Source organism: Andrographis paniculata, unplaced genomic scaffold, assembly GCF_009805555.1.
Source record: "Andrographis paniculata isolate CXL003 unplaced genomic scaffold, ASM980555v1 Contig12END, whole genome shotgun sequence".
Classification (NCBI taxonomy): Eukaryota; Viridiplantae; Streptophyta; class Magnoliopsida; order Lamiales; family Acanthaceae; genus Andrographis; species Andrographis paniculata.
The window spans coordinates 904,915-924,948 of NW_026137402.1; the positions used below are offsets into that span (position 1 = coordinate 904,915).

A 20,034-nucleotide genomic window follows, 5' to 3' on the forward strand; every position below is an offset into this window, starting at 1 on the left:
GAATTTTTTATTTTTTTTTCCTTTGGAAAGCCCTGGAAGGAACTTTAGGCGTTGGCAAGTCACTAGTGGCTAGCGGAAGTATATTTTGAAACCTATTTTTTTGCTAATTTCTGGTGGCGGAAGTCCACTTTGCACTTGAGGTTCTTACACTTTTAGGTTAGAGAAAAGACACGACTATTTTTTTTTTGAAAAGTTTGCTTGATATCAGTAAATTGAGAGGAACTTGTCAGAAGTTGAGATAATGATGGCTAAATTTAGAGAGGACATGATTGAATTCCTACCGGTCTCCGCTCACCCCAGGAAATAGGATATTACTCAAAATCCAGTCTGGACCGGGCCGTCGGCATGGTGGCCAAGAAGTATTGTGGAATAATTACTGCAAGCTCTTTGAATCACTTTTTCCAATCCATCTAGATCTACTGAAGGATTCATTGGCATATTTTTCTTCAGCAGTTGTGATTGATCTACCGGTGAAATTTGTTAAATCTCTTCCGAAGTGGAGTGATTCTTCCGTGCAGGAGGAACACCTGGAAGATGATATGTGCCACCTGCTAGATGCAACGGATTTTCCACTAGACGTACAAAATCTAATTAACTGATCTTCTTACAAGCAGCTGCGATTGAGTGCCTTCAAGCAATTCCGATGTTGGTATTCCGACTGGCCGATTAGCTATAATCAGCTGATCTGCTGGAGCACATAAGGATGCACTTGGTAGTGATATATATGGAGCCACTGCACTCATCAGTATATCCATTCTCATTTTTTCCCTGCTAATGGGTCGATCAATGGAATCTGGGTGTATAAACTTCATAGTTTGGGGGAAATAGATGGATTGTTGAATTCACAGCATCCAATGCACCCATGCCCCTGGTGGAAATGATGGTGATGTATTTCCTCCCCAACTAACCAATTCCCCAACCGGATTTTTAAACCACCTTGCTCCCACGTGGATTGGGTGGATTAAGATGCAATGCTGATGGATGATCCGACCACTTGAAGTATAGGAATATTTGCTTCTTCGGACAGATTATATGACCAACTTGCTACCAAAGCGAATCGGGAAGCTTGAGAAGCCATATTAATGGATAATTCTACCCCTTCAACTTGAGAAATTGTTGTTTCTCTGGCTATATTTTGGTCTAGAATGAGTTAAACCAATGACGCGCCATAATTCTTATAGGCTTCTTTCATATAGGTTCTTCCTTTCCGAGCATCTTCATCCTTGAGCCAAATCATCTCATTCCTAATGGCTACCCCTATAGCATCCACAATGTACTTGGAGGCCAATAGGGAAAAATTGTGCATGGGTGATTGAAGTTCATCTCGAATCTGCTCCAAAAATATTTTTAAGGCCCGGAAACAAAATTTCAATCATATCTTCTATCTTGGGGGTGGAATCCGTCAATACCAAATCAAAATCATGCGGGGGATTCTTGTTCTAACCTCTGGATATTCAATTTTACGATGGCTTAAGATAAATGGTCAAAAAATAGGTTAAAGAGTCCCTTAGGCTACTCTTGAGAGCCCTTAGAAAGAATATTTTGCTTACGGAAAATTGGATTAGTGGAAAATCCGCTGAAGGAAATGAATGAGAAAAGGAATTTAAAAATAGAATTTTATTGAAACTTGGAAATAAAGTTGGAAAGTACATAAAAAAATCAAAATAAAGTTGGAAGAAATATAAAGGAACTTGCAGAAAAGGTAAAGAACAAAAAAATAAATACACAAAAATTAAAGATAAAAATTAAAGTAAAACGCGCACGAACCCTTGTGGTAATGTATTAGAAGCATCGTAAGGGAAGTAACAGGCAGTTGGGCACCACAAGGGTTCATGCACGTATTGAGGGAGTAACTTATTGGATATAAATTTTTGTTGCTCTATTGTATTTAAGGATTGGTGTAGCAGTATGATCAACTTGGTTTATCCGTATGATATACACTTAGAAGGATAAATGATATACCTATTCAACGAATAGAACAAGAATGCAATAGTTTCTGCCTTAGATATGTTTGACCTATCTACTCAAGAGTGTTTTTCAATGTAAGCCTTCCACCCAACTATTTTTTACTTTATTTTATTGCTGATATGATATTTAGGAAGAGCATTTCCTTGTAAAGACGAAGAACAGGGTCTTCTCCCGCCAAGCGTGAGGGAATGCGAAACGTTTGGTAATTGCTCCCCCAACCAGGAGAAAAGATCCCATTGACGCGCCAACCGTTACATTCCAAAATCACCGTTCCTCGCGCATCTTTCTTCTTGGCCATGAATCTCCTTTGTATTTTTGATTTACTCAGCTCTTCTATATTTGATTCGAAATAAAGAAAAAGAAAGGAAGGAAAAAATAGAAGTTACTAATTTTCAATCAAACTTGAAAAGAGAAGTCGCAAAAGGAAAAAATATAGTGATAATTTGGCCACAATTGGAAAATTTGCAATCATTCTTATGTCAAGCAAAGTAGGGGTTAAAGGTCCTTTGGGTAAGAGGACTACATTGTTATTTGCATCCCAAAAAGCTGTCATTGCTGTAAGTATCCTATCTTAGATGTAAAAACTGAAATTTGACAATTTGATGGTGGTAGCGATTCCCTGCCATTTCCATTGGGCTTGAAACGTATTAGCCAATCTTGCGTACCAATTGGAGAAATTTTTAACAGTTGGTGGAACTATCTTGATCCTGTCACAGAGGCGATCGATGTTGAAATGAGGTGTGTTAGTCACTAGTTGAAGTTGTTTTTTAAAAATAGGGACATAGCCTTGCGACTCTTCCACCGACTTAAAGAAAGGCCTTACCGCCAGCATGTACAAATGAGATGCAAGGAGATTTGGTTGTTCCAGCCTCCCATCAAAAAGAAGATTCAATGCGGAAATTTGGTGTGACATTGTGAATAAAAATTTTGAAGGATTAAGTGTAATGATTTGATTTTGAGAGAGGGTGGTAGTTTAAAATGAGGTGAATAGAGGGGCTGTTCACGAATTTTTGCCGCAATACGATAAAGGAAAACCCTGAAACACCTAAAATTAAACCCCACTTACAAGTGATGGTTTGTATGGTCTATGAAAAATGGCAGAGGGGGTGGCGTGTGTGAAGAGATTGGAAAATAATTTTCATTGCAAAGACGGTTTATTGGTACAAATATATTCTCAAGAGACCCACCCCTACAAAGACAATAGATGTGGTTTTCCAGATCATTCAATGGTTGATTCAAGTTCATTGGGCCCTTTGACCCAAGGGTCATTGCAACTAGTGAGTAAGGTTATTGTATAGATGAGGCAAGTATTTTGTTGATTTGTGAATGAGTTCAACGAATACATATTCAAAATTGGCATTTACAAATTAGGCGTTATTGAATATAGTTTTTGTAAGTCAAATATCTTTTCCATTTAATGCTAGACAATTTTTGATAAACTGAGTTAGAAATTATGGTTTAGAAAAATAACTCCAATTTATTTATAAATAAAAGTACTTATTATAAGATGATAAATGTGTTAACATTAGTATATTGCATAAAATATTTTGTTTATACGGAACTATCCAAAAACCTAACCAAAACCTGCACTACTAGTGAGTACGATACGAAAATGCCCCTACCAGTCGGGGATTCTATTTTTGGTTGCTATAATTGTATTAATCTTCTGATACAAATTTTAATATCTTCATATGAATATATAATTGTAATGCCTTGAAAATTAAGGGTTAAACACCGGGCCCAAAACTCTAACGGAAGGCAAACTAGGTCGCACGACCAACCAAAGCCCACCTAGGTATGGATGTCGAGGAGTCATTTAGAACCTAAAAGACTATACACCCTACCAAAATAGATCATTCTAAATATCATCTCCGAAAATTGCATGACTAATGGCTATTGGACGGAATCTCACTACCAGACTCCCGTGGGCGTTTTCAGTAGCCATGCCATGATTCCGTCAGCAGCTACTTTGCTTTTTTTTACTGTTATGCACTAAAGCAAATTCTACGAGGGTTATTGTGTACACTAACAGTAAAATATATTTGGCTATTTTATTCGGCCCAGTAATTCCAACGCATACCGAATGGGAAATAGAGAAGGGTTGTAATACCCCGTAAAAATACTCACCGGAAGTTCGCCGGAACTTGCCGGAGTTCAACGCTGGAGTCGGACAATATTATTTTGGGTCTAATTTATTTTGGGCTTTTGGTGTAAGAAATTAAGGAATTGGCTTTAAATTAGGAGTAAAATTGAGTTTGGGGTAAAATAAATAATAAAATAAATTTAGTTTATCCGTATCTCTTGATTTAGATATCTTCATCCGTAGTTTGTTAAGATATATCATATCCAAGTGTAGATTTTATAAGATATAGTGTATCCATAGTTTGTTAAGATATAGCGTATCCAAGTTAGAGTGCCTATATATATAGAGGATGAGCCCAAGTCTTTTATATTTAATAAAGTATAAAATAAAATATAAAAAAAGAAAATAACAGAGGCAGCACAGCAGAACACGCCGCCAGCCAGCCAACCCTCTTCTTCCTTGGAGTTCTTTTTCTCCAAAAATTTTCCTTGCGGTCCCTTCTTCTAAGGTAAGTGGGATAAATCTTAGATAGATGATATGTTCTAATCCCTAGATCCCTTCTATTGATATTTTTCAAAATTATTGTCGAATGAGTTTGCCCTAAAAGTGTTTGGTTTTGCCAATTTCTTCTAAAAAGTTGATTGTAATGTCATCTAAGGCTTTTGTGAAGATTATTATAATATTTTAAATTGAAAATCGTTGAATTTGTGGAATGAGTTTGAAACCCTAGTTTTCCCTAACCTAGTTATGGTTTTTGGAAAAAGATTTACGATTATATTTAAATATTATGATTTTTTTGGAGTTATATCATGCCTATTGTGATTGGCATATTATTCAAATGTTCATTTGGCAAAATAAAGAGATTATAGCGAACTTGTTGGGTCTAATATCCTACTTTTGCTTGGTTAAATGTTGACAATTGGAATATTTTGAGTTTAAAACACTATTTTTGAAATTTGCCTAAGAGCATGTTGAGTATTTGGTCAAATTGGTAATTGAAACTTCCCGTCGAGTCCGATCAACTCGTCGATTGTTTGGATGATAAGGCATAGCCTTCCACCTCTGTGCCTTGAAAACACGTGAGGGTATACCGATATTTTAGGATAACTAGCTAACCTTGAACTAGATCCCGAATGGGCTAGGTCGAGGGATCGAGATGGCGGGTTCCCTTTTTGGGTGGTTCCGAGGTGCCCGTCATTCACGATGAAAAGGTCTTTAGTCCGTCATCCATGATGGAGGGATGGATTGCGTACAATCCCCCTCTTGGTATGTTATATTCGAGACTAGAGGGTTGTGGGCCGTATGGCGCCTTTCGCAAACTAATAATAAATTGATTTACATGTACTTTGGATTTCGAACCCTTATGTACACATTGTGGAGTTTTCCTTGAGGGTTGTGACCCTATGTTTGTTATGTGAAACTATGGTGACAATGGGAAAGTAAGCCCATGGTTTTTAGAAAGAGATAGCCGTCCATTTTGTAATAACATAACAACGATCCTCCAATCGCTCACATTTTCACCAGCCTAGGGCACTTTAATTTGTAAACCACCCACACTTACAACAGCCAGCGTTACATTAAATTGGAAAACATGGATAAGGTATTAGAGTTTTCACAGCTCACCCACTCCCGAAATGCATAGAACGGATTTATTTTTCAGTGTAGCTACTTAGACAGTTATTTTTAAAACTATAAGTTTCCAAATTATATTATATATATATTTTTTATTAATGTATACAAATTAGTTATTTTGAGGGAGAGGCAAGCAACAGAACTATGTCAACAATGTTCAATGTACATAAGAGCAATAATAGTTTAAATGACATATTTGAAAAAATATTTGTTTTTTAAAAAGGACCTATCCACTCTCGTTCATGAAGGTGAGAGGATTTCTTTTGAATGAGAGTAAGGAAAGCTCTCTCCCATCAGCTATTTTAATTTGTAGAAGTTAGGGTCCTTTAAATCCGGTACTCTCTCTTCCTATTCGGTGCATCCTAGATGTGGTTCAGATTGCATATACAAAATACACAAGTTATCTTCCGTACGTGTGATTTGGCCTTCTCAATTTTCTATTTTGTGTAAGTCATACCACGATGTACCGAATTTAATAGACAAATATATTTTTCCCTCTCTTTAATTATATTATTGTTTATTTTAATTTTTTGGTATTATTATAAATTTATTCTCTACAAAATGATATTCATATTCATATACTTGTTTTTTTCAATTTTATTTTAAATTTATTGTTACGGAAAAAAAAATTAACATAATAAAGTCAATTTCGGGAAATATGGCCGAAGTTGATCTTTTACCTTGAGACGAAGAATGCTTAAGTTGGGTACAATGAAGGCTAAATTTAAATTGGTGATCCAAAAAAATTCCTATTGAAATTATGTGTGACTGAAGATACCCTTGTTCTATGTTTGACTATTTATACAAGATAAATGCGGTTACTATGTTAGCGGTCATGTAAGTGGTTGTGCTATGTGGTGGTGGTGTGATAGTGGACATCGTGCTCTTCAGTTTTGAGTATTGGGAAAGGTGGAGTGGTTATCTGGGGACTTGGCTCGGGCCTATTGAAACGGGCCATGACAGTGTGATAGGTGTAACTTGGTGCGGTAATAAATAATGATGCAACATTCGGTCAAGTGCGGTGGGGTGAAGACTTGGAAAGTTGCTGAATCAGTCCCACAGTGCCATACCCAGGTGGGCTTTGGTCACCTGTGAGGCCTAATAGGGCTTCCGTAGTTGTCTTGGACCCGGTTTTAGGGCTTGATTTTCGGTGTTTAACAATTTGCCCGCTTCTTGCTTTGGTGGAATTTCAATATTTTCTTTGGAGTGGACACGGTGGGCGTGGAGAGTCGACTATTGAAATGATGGAAATACACTATCGAGAGGATACGTATTATTATTATCGTCGGTTAGATGTGACAAAAAGCCCATAGTAGCATTTTTCAGTAATCCAGCCTATTTTTATTTGAAATTTTTTTCTTTTTTTTTTCTTCTCCTTAACCGTTTTTTCTTTACCATGACCCATATTCTTCAAGCCCTAATTTCTCTTCTCACTAGCCAATTTGGACACACTCACTAATGGCGTCTGCACCTACCCTGCCATTTGATGGCTCTGACCCTACTCCGCTGCTTAGTTCTACCTTATGGCTTACTCTACCATACGCCCTTATTGTAATAGCCCATAAAAGTAATCGCCGGAACTTGCCGGAGTCTGAGCCGGAGTCGAATAAATTTTATTTTGGGTCTAACTTATTTTGGGCTTATGTGATATTTTTATTTTAAGAGTTGAAGGATTTAATTTAATTGTTGTAGTGAAAGAGTTTTGATTTGGCCCATTTTGGGCCCAAGAATTTAAAAAGCCCCATATCTATTGTATATATATATATATATATAAAGGATAGAAAGGCAGCACGACTCCTTCCAGCCAACCACCGCCCAACATCTTTCTCTTCTTTCTTGGAGGTTTTCTTCTTCAAAACCTTTCCTTTTGGTTTCTTCTCTTAAGGTAAGTGGGATTAATCTTAGATAAATAATATGTTATAGTTTCTAAACCTATTTTTTTATTCTTGGTGGTTTCTTTGAAATTATTTTTAAATGGATTTGTTCTAAAATCTTGAATTTTCCTATTTTCTCTTTAGAAAGTTTATTAGGATAGTTATTTAGAGTTTATACGAAAATCTTTACGGCGATTTAAGTAGAAATGAATGATTTTTGAACATATTAGAAACCCTAATTTTGTCCTAACCTAGTTATAATTTTTAGGAAAGGATTTGTGATTATTCTTAAATATTGCGATTCTTGGGGTTAGATTATGCTTACTTTGATAGATGTATGATTTAAACGGTTATTTGGCAAAATAAAATGAGACTTTAATGAACTTGTTGGATAATAAATACTCTAATTTTTTCTTGGTTGGTTAAATGTTGGAAATTGGAATATTTTGAGTTGAAAGCTTTTGTAAAAATTTGTTTAATAGTATTTGAGTGTTTGGTCAAATTGGTAATTGAAACTACCCGTTGAGTCCGATCAACTCATCGATTATTTGGATGATAAGGCATATTCTTCCACCTCTGTGCCTTGCAAACACGTGAGGCTATTCCAGTATTTTAGGATAACTAACAATCCTCGAACTACAACTCGAATTGGCTAGGCTGAGTGATCGAGATGACGGGTTCCCTTTTTGGGTGATTTCAAAGTGCCTGTCATTCATGATGAAAAGGTCTTTAGACCTTCATCCATGATTGAGGGATGGATTGCATACAATCCTCTCTTGACATATTATATTGGAGACTAGAGGATTGTGGGTTGTTTGACGCCCCTAGCAAACTAATAAAGAAATTAACTTATGTGTACTTCGGGCTTCGAACATTTATGTACCTATTGTGGATCTTTTCTTGAGGGTTATGAACCTATATTTGCTATGTGTAATTTATGTGGCATGTCATACAAAGTAATAAGGTTGGAAAACCGGGTCAAGCCAGCCGTAATTAAGGCCTAGTGGAGTTTTCTTCTTGATGTGTTTATCACCATTATTTGAGAATAAAATAAGATATAATGGAGGCGTTAAAAGACTTATGTGTGTGATTTATCTTTATGTTATATGTGACATTTAATTTGAATTATTTTTTTCAAATGATTTTGTTTCATTTACACGTGAATAATGACTTATACAGTATTAATTTACCTTTGATTAATTGCACTTACTCAACCGTTGTGTTGATTTTTCTTTCTACAAACCTTTTTGTGAGTGATGGTGTTTCCGTTATACATAAATGATGCATCCACTTTGTATGATCCATCATGAGGAATTAGACTACTTTATCTTCTAGAATGCTTTTGAAATCCATCTCTAATGTTTAAGAACTAATGCCTTTTGAGCTAATTTCCAACTTATGCTTTTGACTAGGACTTTATTTATTTAAATGATAATCCGGTGCACTTTAAGTTTAAGTATCTAATTAGTTGCTTGTAGTGGTTATTTTAGCCTTAGCACCACAATATAGGGCTCGTCGGTTGACGAATGAGCCTTTTGGTGTGGCGTGGCGGTGACACTCCAGTTTGAGCCGATCGGGGTGTTACACTTATTTATGTATGATAGCAGATGTTGAAGGGGCGGAGGCAATATTTAGCGATGGTGGGCGGTTGGCCGTATGCATCCAACTTCAATTCTAAATAACTATATGATGGCATCAAGACTCTGTCCCCCGATATGGGACAACCATACAAGGATTGGTATGCGTGCACTGTGGCAAAAATTTTTGGATTAATGGCGGCGCCAAGATATTGATCAAGCCATCATGTTTTCTATGTGCAGTTTAAATATACAGGAGACTTTCCATCTAGCATTGGCAACCTTTTGGGACAGTGAGGTATATGCATTTTTTCTACCTTCGAGTTTTATTGCTCCCACCCTCCTCGATGTGAGCATGATTTTCAACTTGTCTGTGGTGGGGGACGACCATGTGGTAGGGGCTCTTGAAGGTGGTGAGTCCTCAGAGGATCATCTTGCCCAGCAATTGAATCATGATATCACAGCCTAGAATAGCTTTGTGAAGGAGCATTGTGGGTGTGCTAGTTCGAAAGTTACTGAGGCTGAGCACATAGCCTCTCTCATCTTCTAGGTGAATAGGTATAGTATTTATCATTTCTCTAAATTCTTACATTCGTACACCTAGATATAGCTATCCATATTGCTCTAGGTAAGTATTTTTCATTGGGAACCTTGTTCTTGGCTAATCTTTTTTAGGGTTTGTTCAAACTTAGCCATCGTCTGTCTCTTAACACGAAATTGGACAGTACTACTTTGGGTCCCTTTTTGTCTTTTGAACTATGGCTCCGATTGTACTTTTTGAATCCTCTTTACGGCCCTATCTCCGACTAGAGAGACCCTAGTTGCATGTTGTGCATGCTTCATCTTCGCTTTTGTGTAGGCCGAAAGAGGTTCTGAATCTCTGCTATTGTTATCTGTGCCATTCTAGAGACCAATCAAATTGATCATAAATTCTACCCGTATAGGCTTTTTGGTGTTTACGTCCCTCAGCGTTTCTGGTTAGCCCCCGATAGGCCCTGCCTTTTTGCTACATTTTCGCCCCTAGCGCATCCCACTTGTGCATACTTGTGGAATGCAATTCTAAAACCCCGAATAATTTCTACAAGTAAAAATCTGGACAAAGGAAAGAGGGCGTTCATGGCTTTGTCTTATCATTCTCAACTATTGGTCTGTTAGTTTGGGTGTCGTCAGGGCTTCCCCCATCCGATTTCACGTCCCTACATTCTTCGTACTAATTTGGATGGATTGGCTTCCCTCACTGAAATTTATCCTTACATAGACCTCTTGTCTGTCTATCTTACCCACAACTCCTACATCTTGCTCAACCAGTCGTCAAAATTAGTGTATGGGGTTTCGTGAGTGGTGATTCACTTTATGGGTTGCTATTGACCAAACTATTGGTGCTCTCCTACAGACTGTCTCCCCAAATCAGTTTGACAAGATTTAGCTTCTCTATTCTTCGCCCAACATTTATAAGGAAAAGGAAAGCGCAACCACCGAAAGAAAGGGGGTGCCTTCAAGAAAAATTTGCGCAAAGGTCAGTCATAGTGGTTAGGCATTGATGCTTGTACTGAAAAGAAGTGCGAAGAGACCAAAGCGTGCTTGGCCTCATTACTGATCTTCCTTCCACCTCAGCTATAGCGAGTTCTTTCATCTACTCCGGGTAAAAAACTTTGCTTCTCATAACGTTTTTGTTTCATTGTTGTGCCTTATTATGTCTTCTTGGTTGTTCTCGATAGTAAATGAGGTAGAAGAAAAAGAAGAGGAAGAATTTCATTTGTCTTGCCGGCCTATACGCCCTCTGCTTGAAGGGCATGTTTGAGTTCCATCCCCTTATAATACTTAATTTATTTTCCGACAATCTAGACTGAGGTCAACATAGCAGGCACCAAGAGAGCTGCGATCTATTGCCCATAATGTTGGCCATTAGTTGACATTATTTGCAACTGAACCAGCTGCTCCACCTACGCCAAAGCAACTGCTTGATTGTGGTATGAGCCGAGAATCCACGAAAACTATGGGTAAATTGGGTACTGTTGTTATAGAAAATATCGAGGTTTGTGAAGTAACCTATGTACCATAAAAGTGCATTTTTTTACAATGAATTTTTTCCTATAATCTCAATGGTCAAGTCTATTTAAGAACGGGTGGCACCCGGATACGGAGAAGTGCTCACCTTGGTCCTAACTGAGGAGCTACCAACAATTGATTAGGATGAGGCACTGGTCGTAAGGCATACGAGTCCTCAAGGGAGGGCCTCTGCTGGAACGGAGACGCTTATCGATTCAGCTCCTTAGGTCTTTGCTTCTTCTATATGCGTTGAACAAGAACAAGTCGCGGTATATACCCTTCAGATTTTTGCTTGGTGACCTATTAAGAGACGTTTCACTTTTTGTTTCCTCTCAGGAGTGAGCCTTCCGGCCCTCGACGGTTTAGCCTCCGTGTATGGTGATTCTATGGGTGGTGACGTAGCTGACCTCATGTTCAAATCTGTTCTTCCTAAGGTACACATCACCGTGGCTCATGCCCACACTAAGCCTCTAAATGCTCCCGCTCACTTTTTTGTTCCAAACTTTGTCGATGGGCTAGGTATTGACTTTTCGTTTACTCTATCCTTCAAACTATTCATTCTAGGGCTGACATTGGTATTGTCCAGATGGACTGCAGACTGTGTGGCCCAAAATTCATACCTGACTATGTTAGAGAAGTCCTTATGGAAGCTTCCTGAAAAACTTTAAGAAACTTCTCTGATCATCAAATCCAACGATTAGTTGATGCCTTTATGAGATTACAAGATCTCCACCCCAAAGACCCCACCACAACGAAAGTGTTGGACCGGGTTCTAAAAGAACCTTGGAATTGCGCATGGAGGTAGCCGCATGATGTGTAACCCTAAAATATCAAGAAGCATCTTGTTTGTTTGTGTGTCTGAATGCGGTCCAAGAATCGATCTTCGAGGTAGACAAATATATGGAGTGGATCCTAATTGAGATAAATGTCTTTTTGTTGACAAAGAACACTTTTTGAGGACATCTCTGTTGGGGATCTTGAACTCGCCAAAATTTGGAAATGGTTGGAAAGGCAATACAAGACTCTCACGGGTCTTGATTAGGAATTGGATGCGCAATTTCAGACTCTAGAAAATGCAAAGAATTCTAGGCCGAATTGGAGAGGGATTTGATCAATGAACACAACTTTCATATTAAATATTTGTCTCTAATATTGGCAAGGGAACTCACCGAACATCTCAACTAGAAGTGGTTGGATGTTCAAACCATTATTGATACTATGTTGTCGCTTTGATAGTTAGCCCCACTCATGAATGGAAATTCGATTATGTTGCACTTGATTGTTGTTTTTGGTTATATTTTCAGGTTTTCTCTTGCTCTTTGTACAAGTATGTCTATCCATTTGCCTAATTCTTATCCGTTCACTTCAGTATGTGGTGGTTGTGCGGATGCATTCCTTTAAGAATAATTATCTATCAATCATCGCTCGACCTTTAATGTCAATGGTTTATCGTGATATGGATTAGGTATTGTGCTCACTGTTGTTGACAATTTGTGAAATTCAAAAATTTGACAAAATAAAGTAAATTTCGGGGGGTCTTCTCGAACTTAATGTTCTAGCTTGAGACGCAAATCCCTAAGCTGGTATAATGAAGGCAAAATTTAAACCAAGAAAGTTAAAGCAGTAATCCACATAAATTTTCTTTGAAATTGATGTGTGACCAAAAATACTCTTGGGTGGTCTATGATTGACCATTTATAAAGGATGCAATTACTGCATTAGTGGTCGTCCAGGTGCCTATGTCATGAGGTGGGGGTGTGATGGCGGGAAACTTTTCCCAATTACAACTAGTGGGAGGAGCCAAGTGGTTGCTAACGGAATCATGGCGGTCCTATTTAAATCGCCCATGGGAGTATGGTATATGGAAGCAATGGCTCGGTGAGGCCCCAAGCGAGTTCCCAAGTACCATACCCACGTAGGCTTGGGTTTGCTGTGGGGCTTGATGGGCCAGCCGTTATTCTTTTGGATTAGGTTCTTTGGGTTTAATTTTCAAACTAAAATTTAACCAAATAAAATAAATTTCAAGCAATTTGGTCAAACTTCATTTTTTACCTTGAGATGTGAAATCCTTAAACTGGTACAATGAAAGGTAATTTAAAGCAGCCATCCCTAAAATTCCCTTTGAAATTAATGTGTGATTGAAGATACTCTTGTTTGGTCTATGTTTGACCACTTATAATATAAGGAATAAATGTGATCACTACGTCACTGGTCGTGCACGTGCCTATGTGTGTGGTTGGAGTATGGTGGTGGGCATTGTTTTCTTCAGTGACAAGTAGTCGAACGGGCAGAGTGGCCAATTGCATAATCGTGGTGTGCTTCCTGAGACCTCTATGGGAGTCTAGTAGGTGTGATTCAATACAACAATCAATCATGGTGCAGCTCATAGTCTAGTTTCCGAATGGTACGATTCAGTGTGGGGGATCTCGGTGGGATCCTGAGTGACTCCCTAAGTGTCATACCTAAGTGGACTTCCATTGGATGTGGGGCTTGGTGGGCATGTTTTTCTAGGACCGGTCCTTAAGGTTTAATTATCACAGTGTAAGAATTATATTATATTGATATATGAATATATAAATATATATATATGATTTTGGGTGGAAGAAGGTCATTTAATCGGCAATAAAGTTTAGTCGGTCAAAGGACATTTAATATTGTAAAGGACATATTGACACAGAATACATACAGGTTAAGTAAGTTGACAAGTAAAGGCAAAGTCTTCCACCAACACAGAAACTCACTTCCAGGAGTAAAATTGCCAATTTTGCTTCTACTTTAATTATTGTTTGGAATTGCATTTGGAAACCACACAATACTTAGCATTCGTAGGTCCAATATAGCCCTTTATATTTCTCATTCAGTGCATGCTGGCATGATGGGGTCGAATTGAATAGCCAAATATATTTTCATATTAGTGTACACAACCACCCTTGCAGAATTTCCTTTGTTGCAAACTAGTGGAAAGCAAATAGTGCTTCCTTGCGGATTTGTGGCGCCGGTGCTAAAACTGCCCATGGGAGTCTGATAACTGCGATTCAGTACAATACTCATTGATCGTGCACCTTTCGGACAAGTTATTAGGATAGAGTATGTTTCAGTAGGGTACGGAGTCAGTGAGGCGCCAAAAGACTCCCCGACTACCATAGCCAAGTGAGCTTCGGTCGGCCGTGGGGGTTGGTGGGCCTTCGGTTGTTATTCTGAACCCGGTTCTTTCTGCTTAATTTTCAAAGTTTATCAGAAGATTGATAAAAGTATAGAAACTAAAAAAGAATCCCCAACTAGCCGGTGCCTTTCCGTACAGTATTCACTCGTGGTACAACTTTTACTCTGATTTTCATATAGTAGATTTCGGTGACGTGCGTGGTCAATAAAATGCCAAATAATCCCCGACTACCATACCCAGGTGGGCTTAGGCCTTCTGTTGTTATTGTGGGTCCGATTCTCATGACTTAATATTGAAGGTATAAAAATTATATTATATTCATATGAATATATATATAAAGAAAAAATTGGATAGAGAAAGGCCTCTAAAACGAGCAGCATTGGACAATCTATTGACTGGCTTACCAAAGAGCACACAATGATAGAGAATCTTGTAACGAAGAGTAAGGAAAGCTCTCTCGCATCAGTCATTTAGATTTGCGGAAGCTAGACCACTTCAAATGGCAAAATATTTTTTTATATTTATATATCTATTAATATTTTACATCCATTGAGAGAATAGGCAGAATTGGACAATAATAGTTGAAGGTAAGATACATAAAGAACGTTGTCAATAATAGTTATGGAATGAAGACGCTATGCTTTCACATTCATCTTATTTATCAAACTATTGATTGACTCACCAAATTATATACATCAACAAAGAACTGAGTAACGAATCACAAGACAAGATGCAAATGCGTTAGTCATTTCGTCTTTTCTGAGATTGAAATGAACTGAATAATTATTTTTATAGATGGCGACAAGAGCGGCAAAAAGAAATATCAACAAAGAAAATCCGCCTAACTCCTTCCTATTATCAGTGAGTTCAAACGGTGCATTTGGGATCGGCCAAATCCTGTTTGCATCCTCCTATTGGCCAATTGTTTAAAATCTATGCCCACGTCTCAGCTCCAGCAATTTTATAATACCGATGAGTTGTGCAGAATATTTCTCTTTTTTGTTTGTTTATATTATTATAATTTTTCTTTATAAAATAATATTCATATTGAGATACTTTTACTACGTAATTTTAAAAAATATATTATATTGATATACAGATATAAAAATACTTAAATAAAAATATTCTTGGATGAAGGAACGTCTCTAAATTGGTCAAAAATTATCTTCGTTCAAAAGACATTTCATGTTGCAAATGACATATTGGGACAAAGAAGATATACAATCTACAATAGTACATAAGTCACATATTAATGTATTGATATATTCGTATATAACAGTATTTACATATCTATATTTTATCTATCTGATATCGATAATTATATTTAATACTTTTATTTTCCTATCTTTCTATACATATAGTTATCCATATATTTATATATTTTACATATTAGTACTATATTTCATTATGATAGTGTTCAAATGATTTAATCACTTAAAATAATTGTAAAGTTTTAATAACGGAATCATGGCATATCCCCAGTTTTAACAAATTCAAATATGACCTAATTTTTAATCATGCCTGGGAGAGAAGCCCAGCCCAAAATTCTTTTAAGGCTTATTTATTAGAGTACAAGTCCAACATGAAAGTTTTTGGACCAGTCATTTTCGGGGGCCTATTCGTAGTAACAATTTGATGATGTAGTAATTAATTCATTATTGGATCCACAACAATAACAATTAACAATGTTTAAGGTAAATTTGTCCATAACTCACGTATGGTTTTGAAATTTAGCATAAATATCTCCTATAATTTAAAAATTATATAGCACTCATTTATACTTTAAAAAACGAGTGCGCTCTGGGTAAACCCTAGGTCGAACCTAATAACCTGCAAATTAGGCTCGACAAGACAAGTCACACTAGGCGAATCATGTGTGGTAGACAAGACCTGAAGGCGTCGAGGTTTGAACACATGACCTCACAGTCACGAATCCATCTACACACCACCAGGTCATTCTTTACGAGACTCCTTTTTACATTTTGTGTGATGAGAAGATGATTTCTCATCTACATTTTCTTTTGCATAGCGAGGGGTTCATGCAATATTTTTTAAAGTATAAGGGAACTATGCAATATTTAAAGTAAAGAGGGGGATTTATGCTAAGTTTCAAAATCACAAGGGAGTTATGAACAATTTTGCCTAATTTTTAATAAAAATGTATTCCCTCCGTCCGCCAAATTTTGTTCTTATTTTTCTTTTTCGTCCGTTAAATTTATCCCAGTATTATATATAGAAAAGTCAAAAATTCTATATTTAATTATTATCATTCATTCAATACTTATTTTACCACAAGTACCACTAATTTTATTACATTCTCTCTTCATTCTTTTTAATAATTAACTAAATAATACCCAACTACCTTTCTACTTTTTCAATAAAATACTCATTTTTCTTAATTCTCGTACCAAGTCCAAATGGGTTAAATATGAAAATTTTGAAATCCATTTGCAGTTTGGGCACGTGCAGGTCAAACACCGTTAAATAAGAACAGCAATGGGGTTAGACTCGGATTTATAAAATCATGAGGGAGTCTGATAGCTTTGGAAGTATGGAGATTTGACGCAATTTTGTAAAATCATATGTGATTTTTGTACAATTTTGTTTAAAAGAAAACTCAAATTCAACTAAAACTAAAACCAAACAAACCTTTGTTTTTGTTTGATTTTACTGTACATGTGTTTTTTAAAAACAATAATCAAATTGTTATAAGTAATAATAATATAATATAGATGTATGGCGTGTAAGTATATATATATGTATGTAATGATTACTTATATATTATACAAATATATGTATGTATTAATATATATAAAGAGAGTGTGAGGGGGGCAGAGGTAGGAGTAGATAGAATTTTTATTTCGAATGAATCTTAACTGAAAGATCAATCCCATATTTATAGGCAATAAGGAATACCAATACTGGTGTAAAATGAGCCACCTCGCCCGTCCATTCCAATGCACATCGACGTGATGTGTATCATTTGTTTACCACACTCCCCCTTGGACGGGCATTATTATACAAAGAATGTGCCTCGTTAAAACCTTACTATGAAAAAACCCTATGGAAAAAAAATCATAGTGAAGGAAAAAGAGTACATCATTCTTGTATTGATTTTCTCCCCCTGATTTGAACTTTTACTTGAGATCTTTAAGCCGACGCATTCCAATTCCTTTCACCAGTTTGTTGAATATTGTTGTCGGTAGAGCCTTGGTTAATAAATCTGCAAGATTTTTAGATGATCGGATATGTTGCACATCAATATCACCATTCTTTTGCAGATCGTGAGTAAAGAAAAACTTTGGGAAATATGTTTTGTTCTATCTCCTTTAATGTATCCGCCCTTTAACTGAGCAATGCAAGCTGCATTGTCTTCATATATAGTCGTTGGGGATTTTCGTTTTCCAGATATTAACCCACAATTCTTTTTAATAAGATAGGTCATCAATCTCAGCCAAACACATTCTCGACTCGCTTCATGAATAGCCAATACTTCGGCATGATTTGATGATGTTGTAGTTATTGTCTGTTTCGTGGATCTCCAGGAACTCACAGTGTCGCCATATGTAAATATATAGCCGGTTTGTGATTTTGCTTTGTGCGGGTCAGAAAAATACCCAGTATCAGCATAGCCTAATAACTCATGTCGAGAATCATTCGGGTAAAATAGGCCAAGATCACTTGTCCCTTGAAGATAGCGCAAAATATGCTTAACCCCATTCCAATGTCGTTTGGTAGGAGATGAACTGAATCTGGCCAATAAATTTTCTGCAAATGCAATATCTGGCCTACTGCTATTTGCTAGGTACATAAGTGCACCTATTGCACTGAGATATGGTACTTCTGGACCAAGTATCTCTTCATCATCTTCTTTTGGTCTAAATGGATCTTTGTTAGGATCAAGTGACCTGACGATCATTGGGGTACTTAATGAATGTGCTTTATCCATATAAAATCATTCAATACCTTCTGGGTATAGGCGGTTTGGTGGATGAATATTCCATTATCCACATATTCAATTTGCAGACCAAGACAAAACTTTGTCTTTCCAAAGTCTTTGATCTCAAATTCCCTTTTCAGATATTCCACGGCTGATTGGAGCTCTTCAGGAGTCCCAATAATATTGAGATCATCAACATACACTGCAATGATCACGAACTGTGACCCATTTTTCTTTATGAAAACACATGGACATATTGGGTCGTTAATGTAACTTTCTTTGGTTAAACACTCAGTGAGGCGGTTATACCACATGCGTCCAGACTGTTTAAGTCCATACAGAGACTTTTGTACTTTAATGGAGTAACATTCTCTGGGATTTAATTTGCATGCTTCAGGCATGTCATATCCTTCAGGGATTTTCATATAAATATCATTCCCCAGTGAGCCGTACAGATAAGCAGTAACTACGTCCATAAGGCGCATATCAAGTTTTTCATGCACGGCTAGGCTTACTAGGTATCTGAATGTGATACCATCCATAACTGGAGAATATGTTTCATCATAATCAACCCCAGGTCTTTGTGAGAATCCTTGGGCTACAAGTCTCGCTTTGTATCGGACAATTTTATTGTCCTCATTTCTCTTTCTCACAAATACCCATTTGCACCCAACTGGCTTAACACCATCCGGTGTTGGAATTATAGGTCCAAAGACATTTCTTTTGGCCAGTGAGTCTAATTCAGACTGGATCGCATCTTTCCATTTTGGCCAATCGTTTCTTTTCCGACATTCATCAACTGATGTTGGCTCGGGATCCTCTTCATTTTCCATTATATCGAGTGCCACATTATATGAAAATGCATTATCAATTATTGTTTCATTTCGGTTCCAACTCTTATTTGTAGTGGTAAAGTTAATTGAATTTTCAATAACTTCATTTTCTTCTCAGGTAGGCTCTTCAGGAGCATCATCTTCAAGTATTTGTTCTATATCACTACAAATTGTTTGAGGGACTGAATCATTGTTCAATATCCTTTTCTTTCGGGGATTTTTATCCTTGGCACAGAGGATTCATTGGCACTTTTCATTTGTCCTTCTGGGACATTTAGTTTTTCCGGTGCATTTGCTGCAGGAATATACGACCTGGTGACTCTGCTGGAGTCATTAAATGCATCCGGTAATTGATTTGCAATTTGTGGCAAGTGTATAATTCTTTGTACTTCTAATTCACACTGCCGTGAATGAGGATCCAGGAAATTCATAGGTATTTTCCAAGAAATTTCCTTTTTCAGTTGATTTTGTTCTCCCCCTAATGTCGGGAAATTTGTTTCGTCAAAATGACAGTCTGCAAATTGCACAGTAAATTGATCACCCGTCATTGGTTCGAGGTATTTAATTATCGACGGTGATTCATACCCGACATAAATTCCCAAACGGCGTTGGGGGCCCATTTTTGTACGCTGAGGTGGTGCAATTGGCACGTAAACTGCACATCCAAAAATCCTCAGATGAGATATATTGGGCTCTTTTCCAAACACTAATTGTGTTGGGGAGTATTTCTGATAGCTTGTCAGTCTTATTCGCACAAGTTCTGCTGCATGTAATATTGCATGTCCCCAGGCAGAAACGGGGAGTTTGGATTTCATCAGTAATGGTCTGGAAATTAATTGCAATCTCTTGATAAAGGATTCTGCCAGACCATTTTAGGTGTGAACATAAGGAACGGGATGTTCCACAGTTATCCCC

The 20,034-nt window shown here is 37.2% G+C and overlaps 1 protein-coding gene across 1 annotated transcript; it reads right to left on the bottom strand.

The window, feature by feature from the left end:
• Positions 1-17,560: 17,560 nt before the first annotated feature.
• On the bottom strand, positions 17,561-18,265 carry LOC127256940 (secreted RxLR effector protein 161-like). Its single transcript, XM_051283177.1, has one exon. The coding sequence runs from the start codon at positions 18,263-18,265 to the stop codon at positions 17,561-17,563; it is 705 nt and encodes a 234-aa protein (XP_051139134.1).
• Between the last annotated feature and the right edge of the window lie 1,769 nt (positions 18,266-20,034).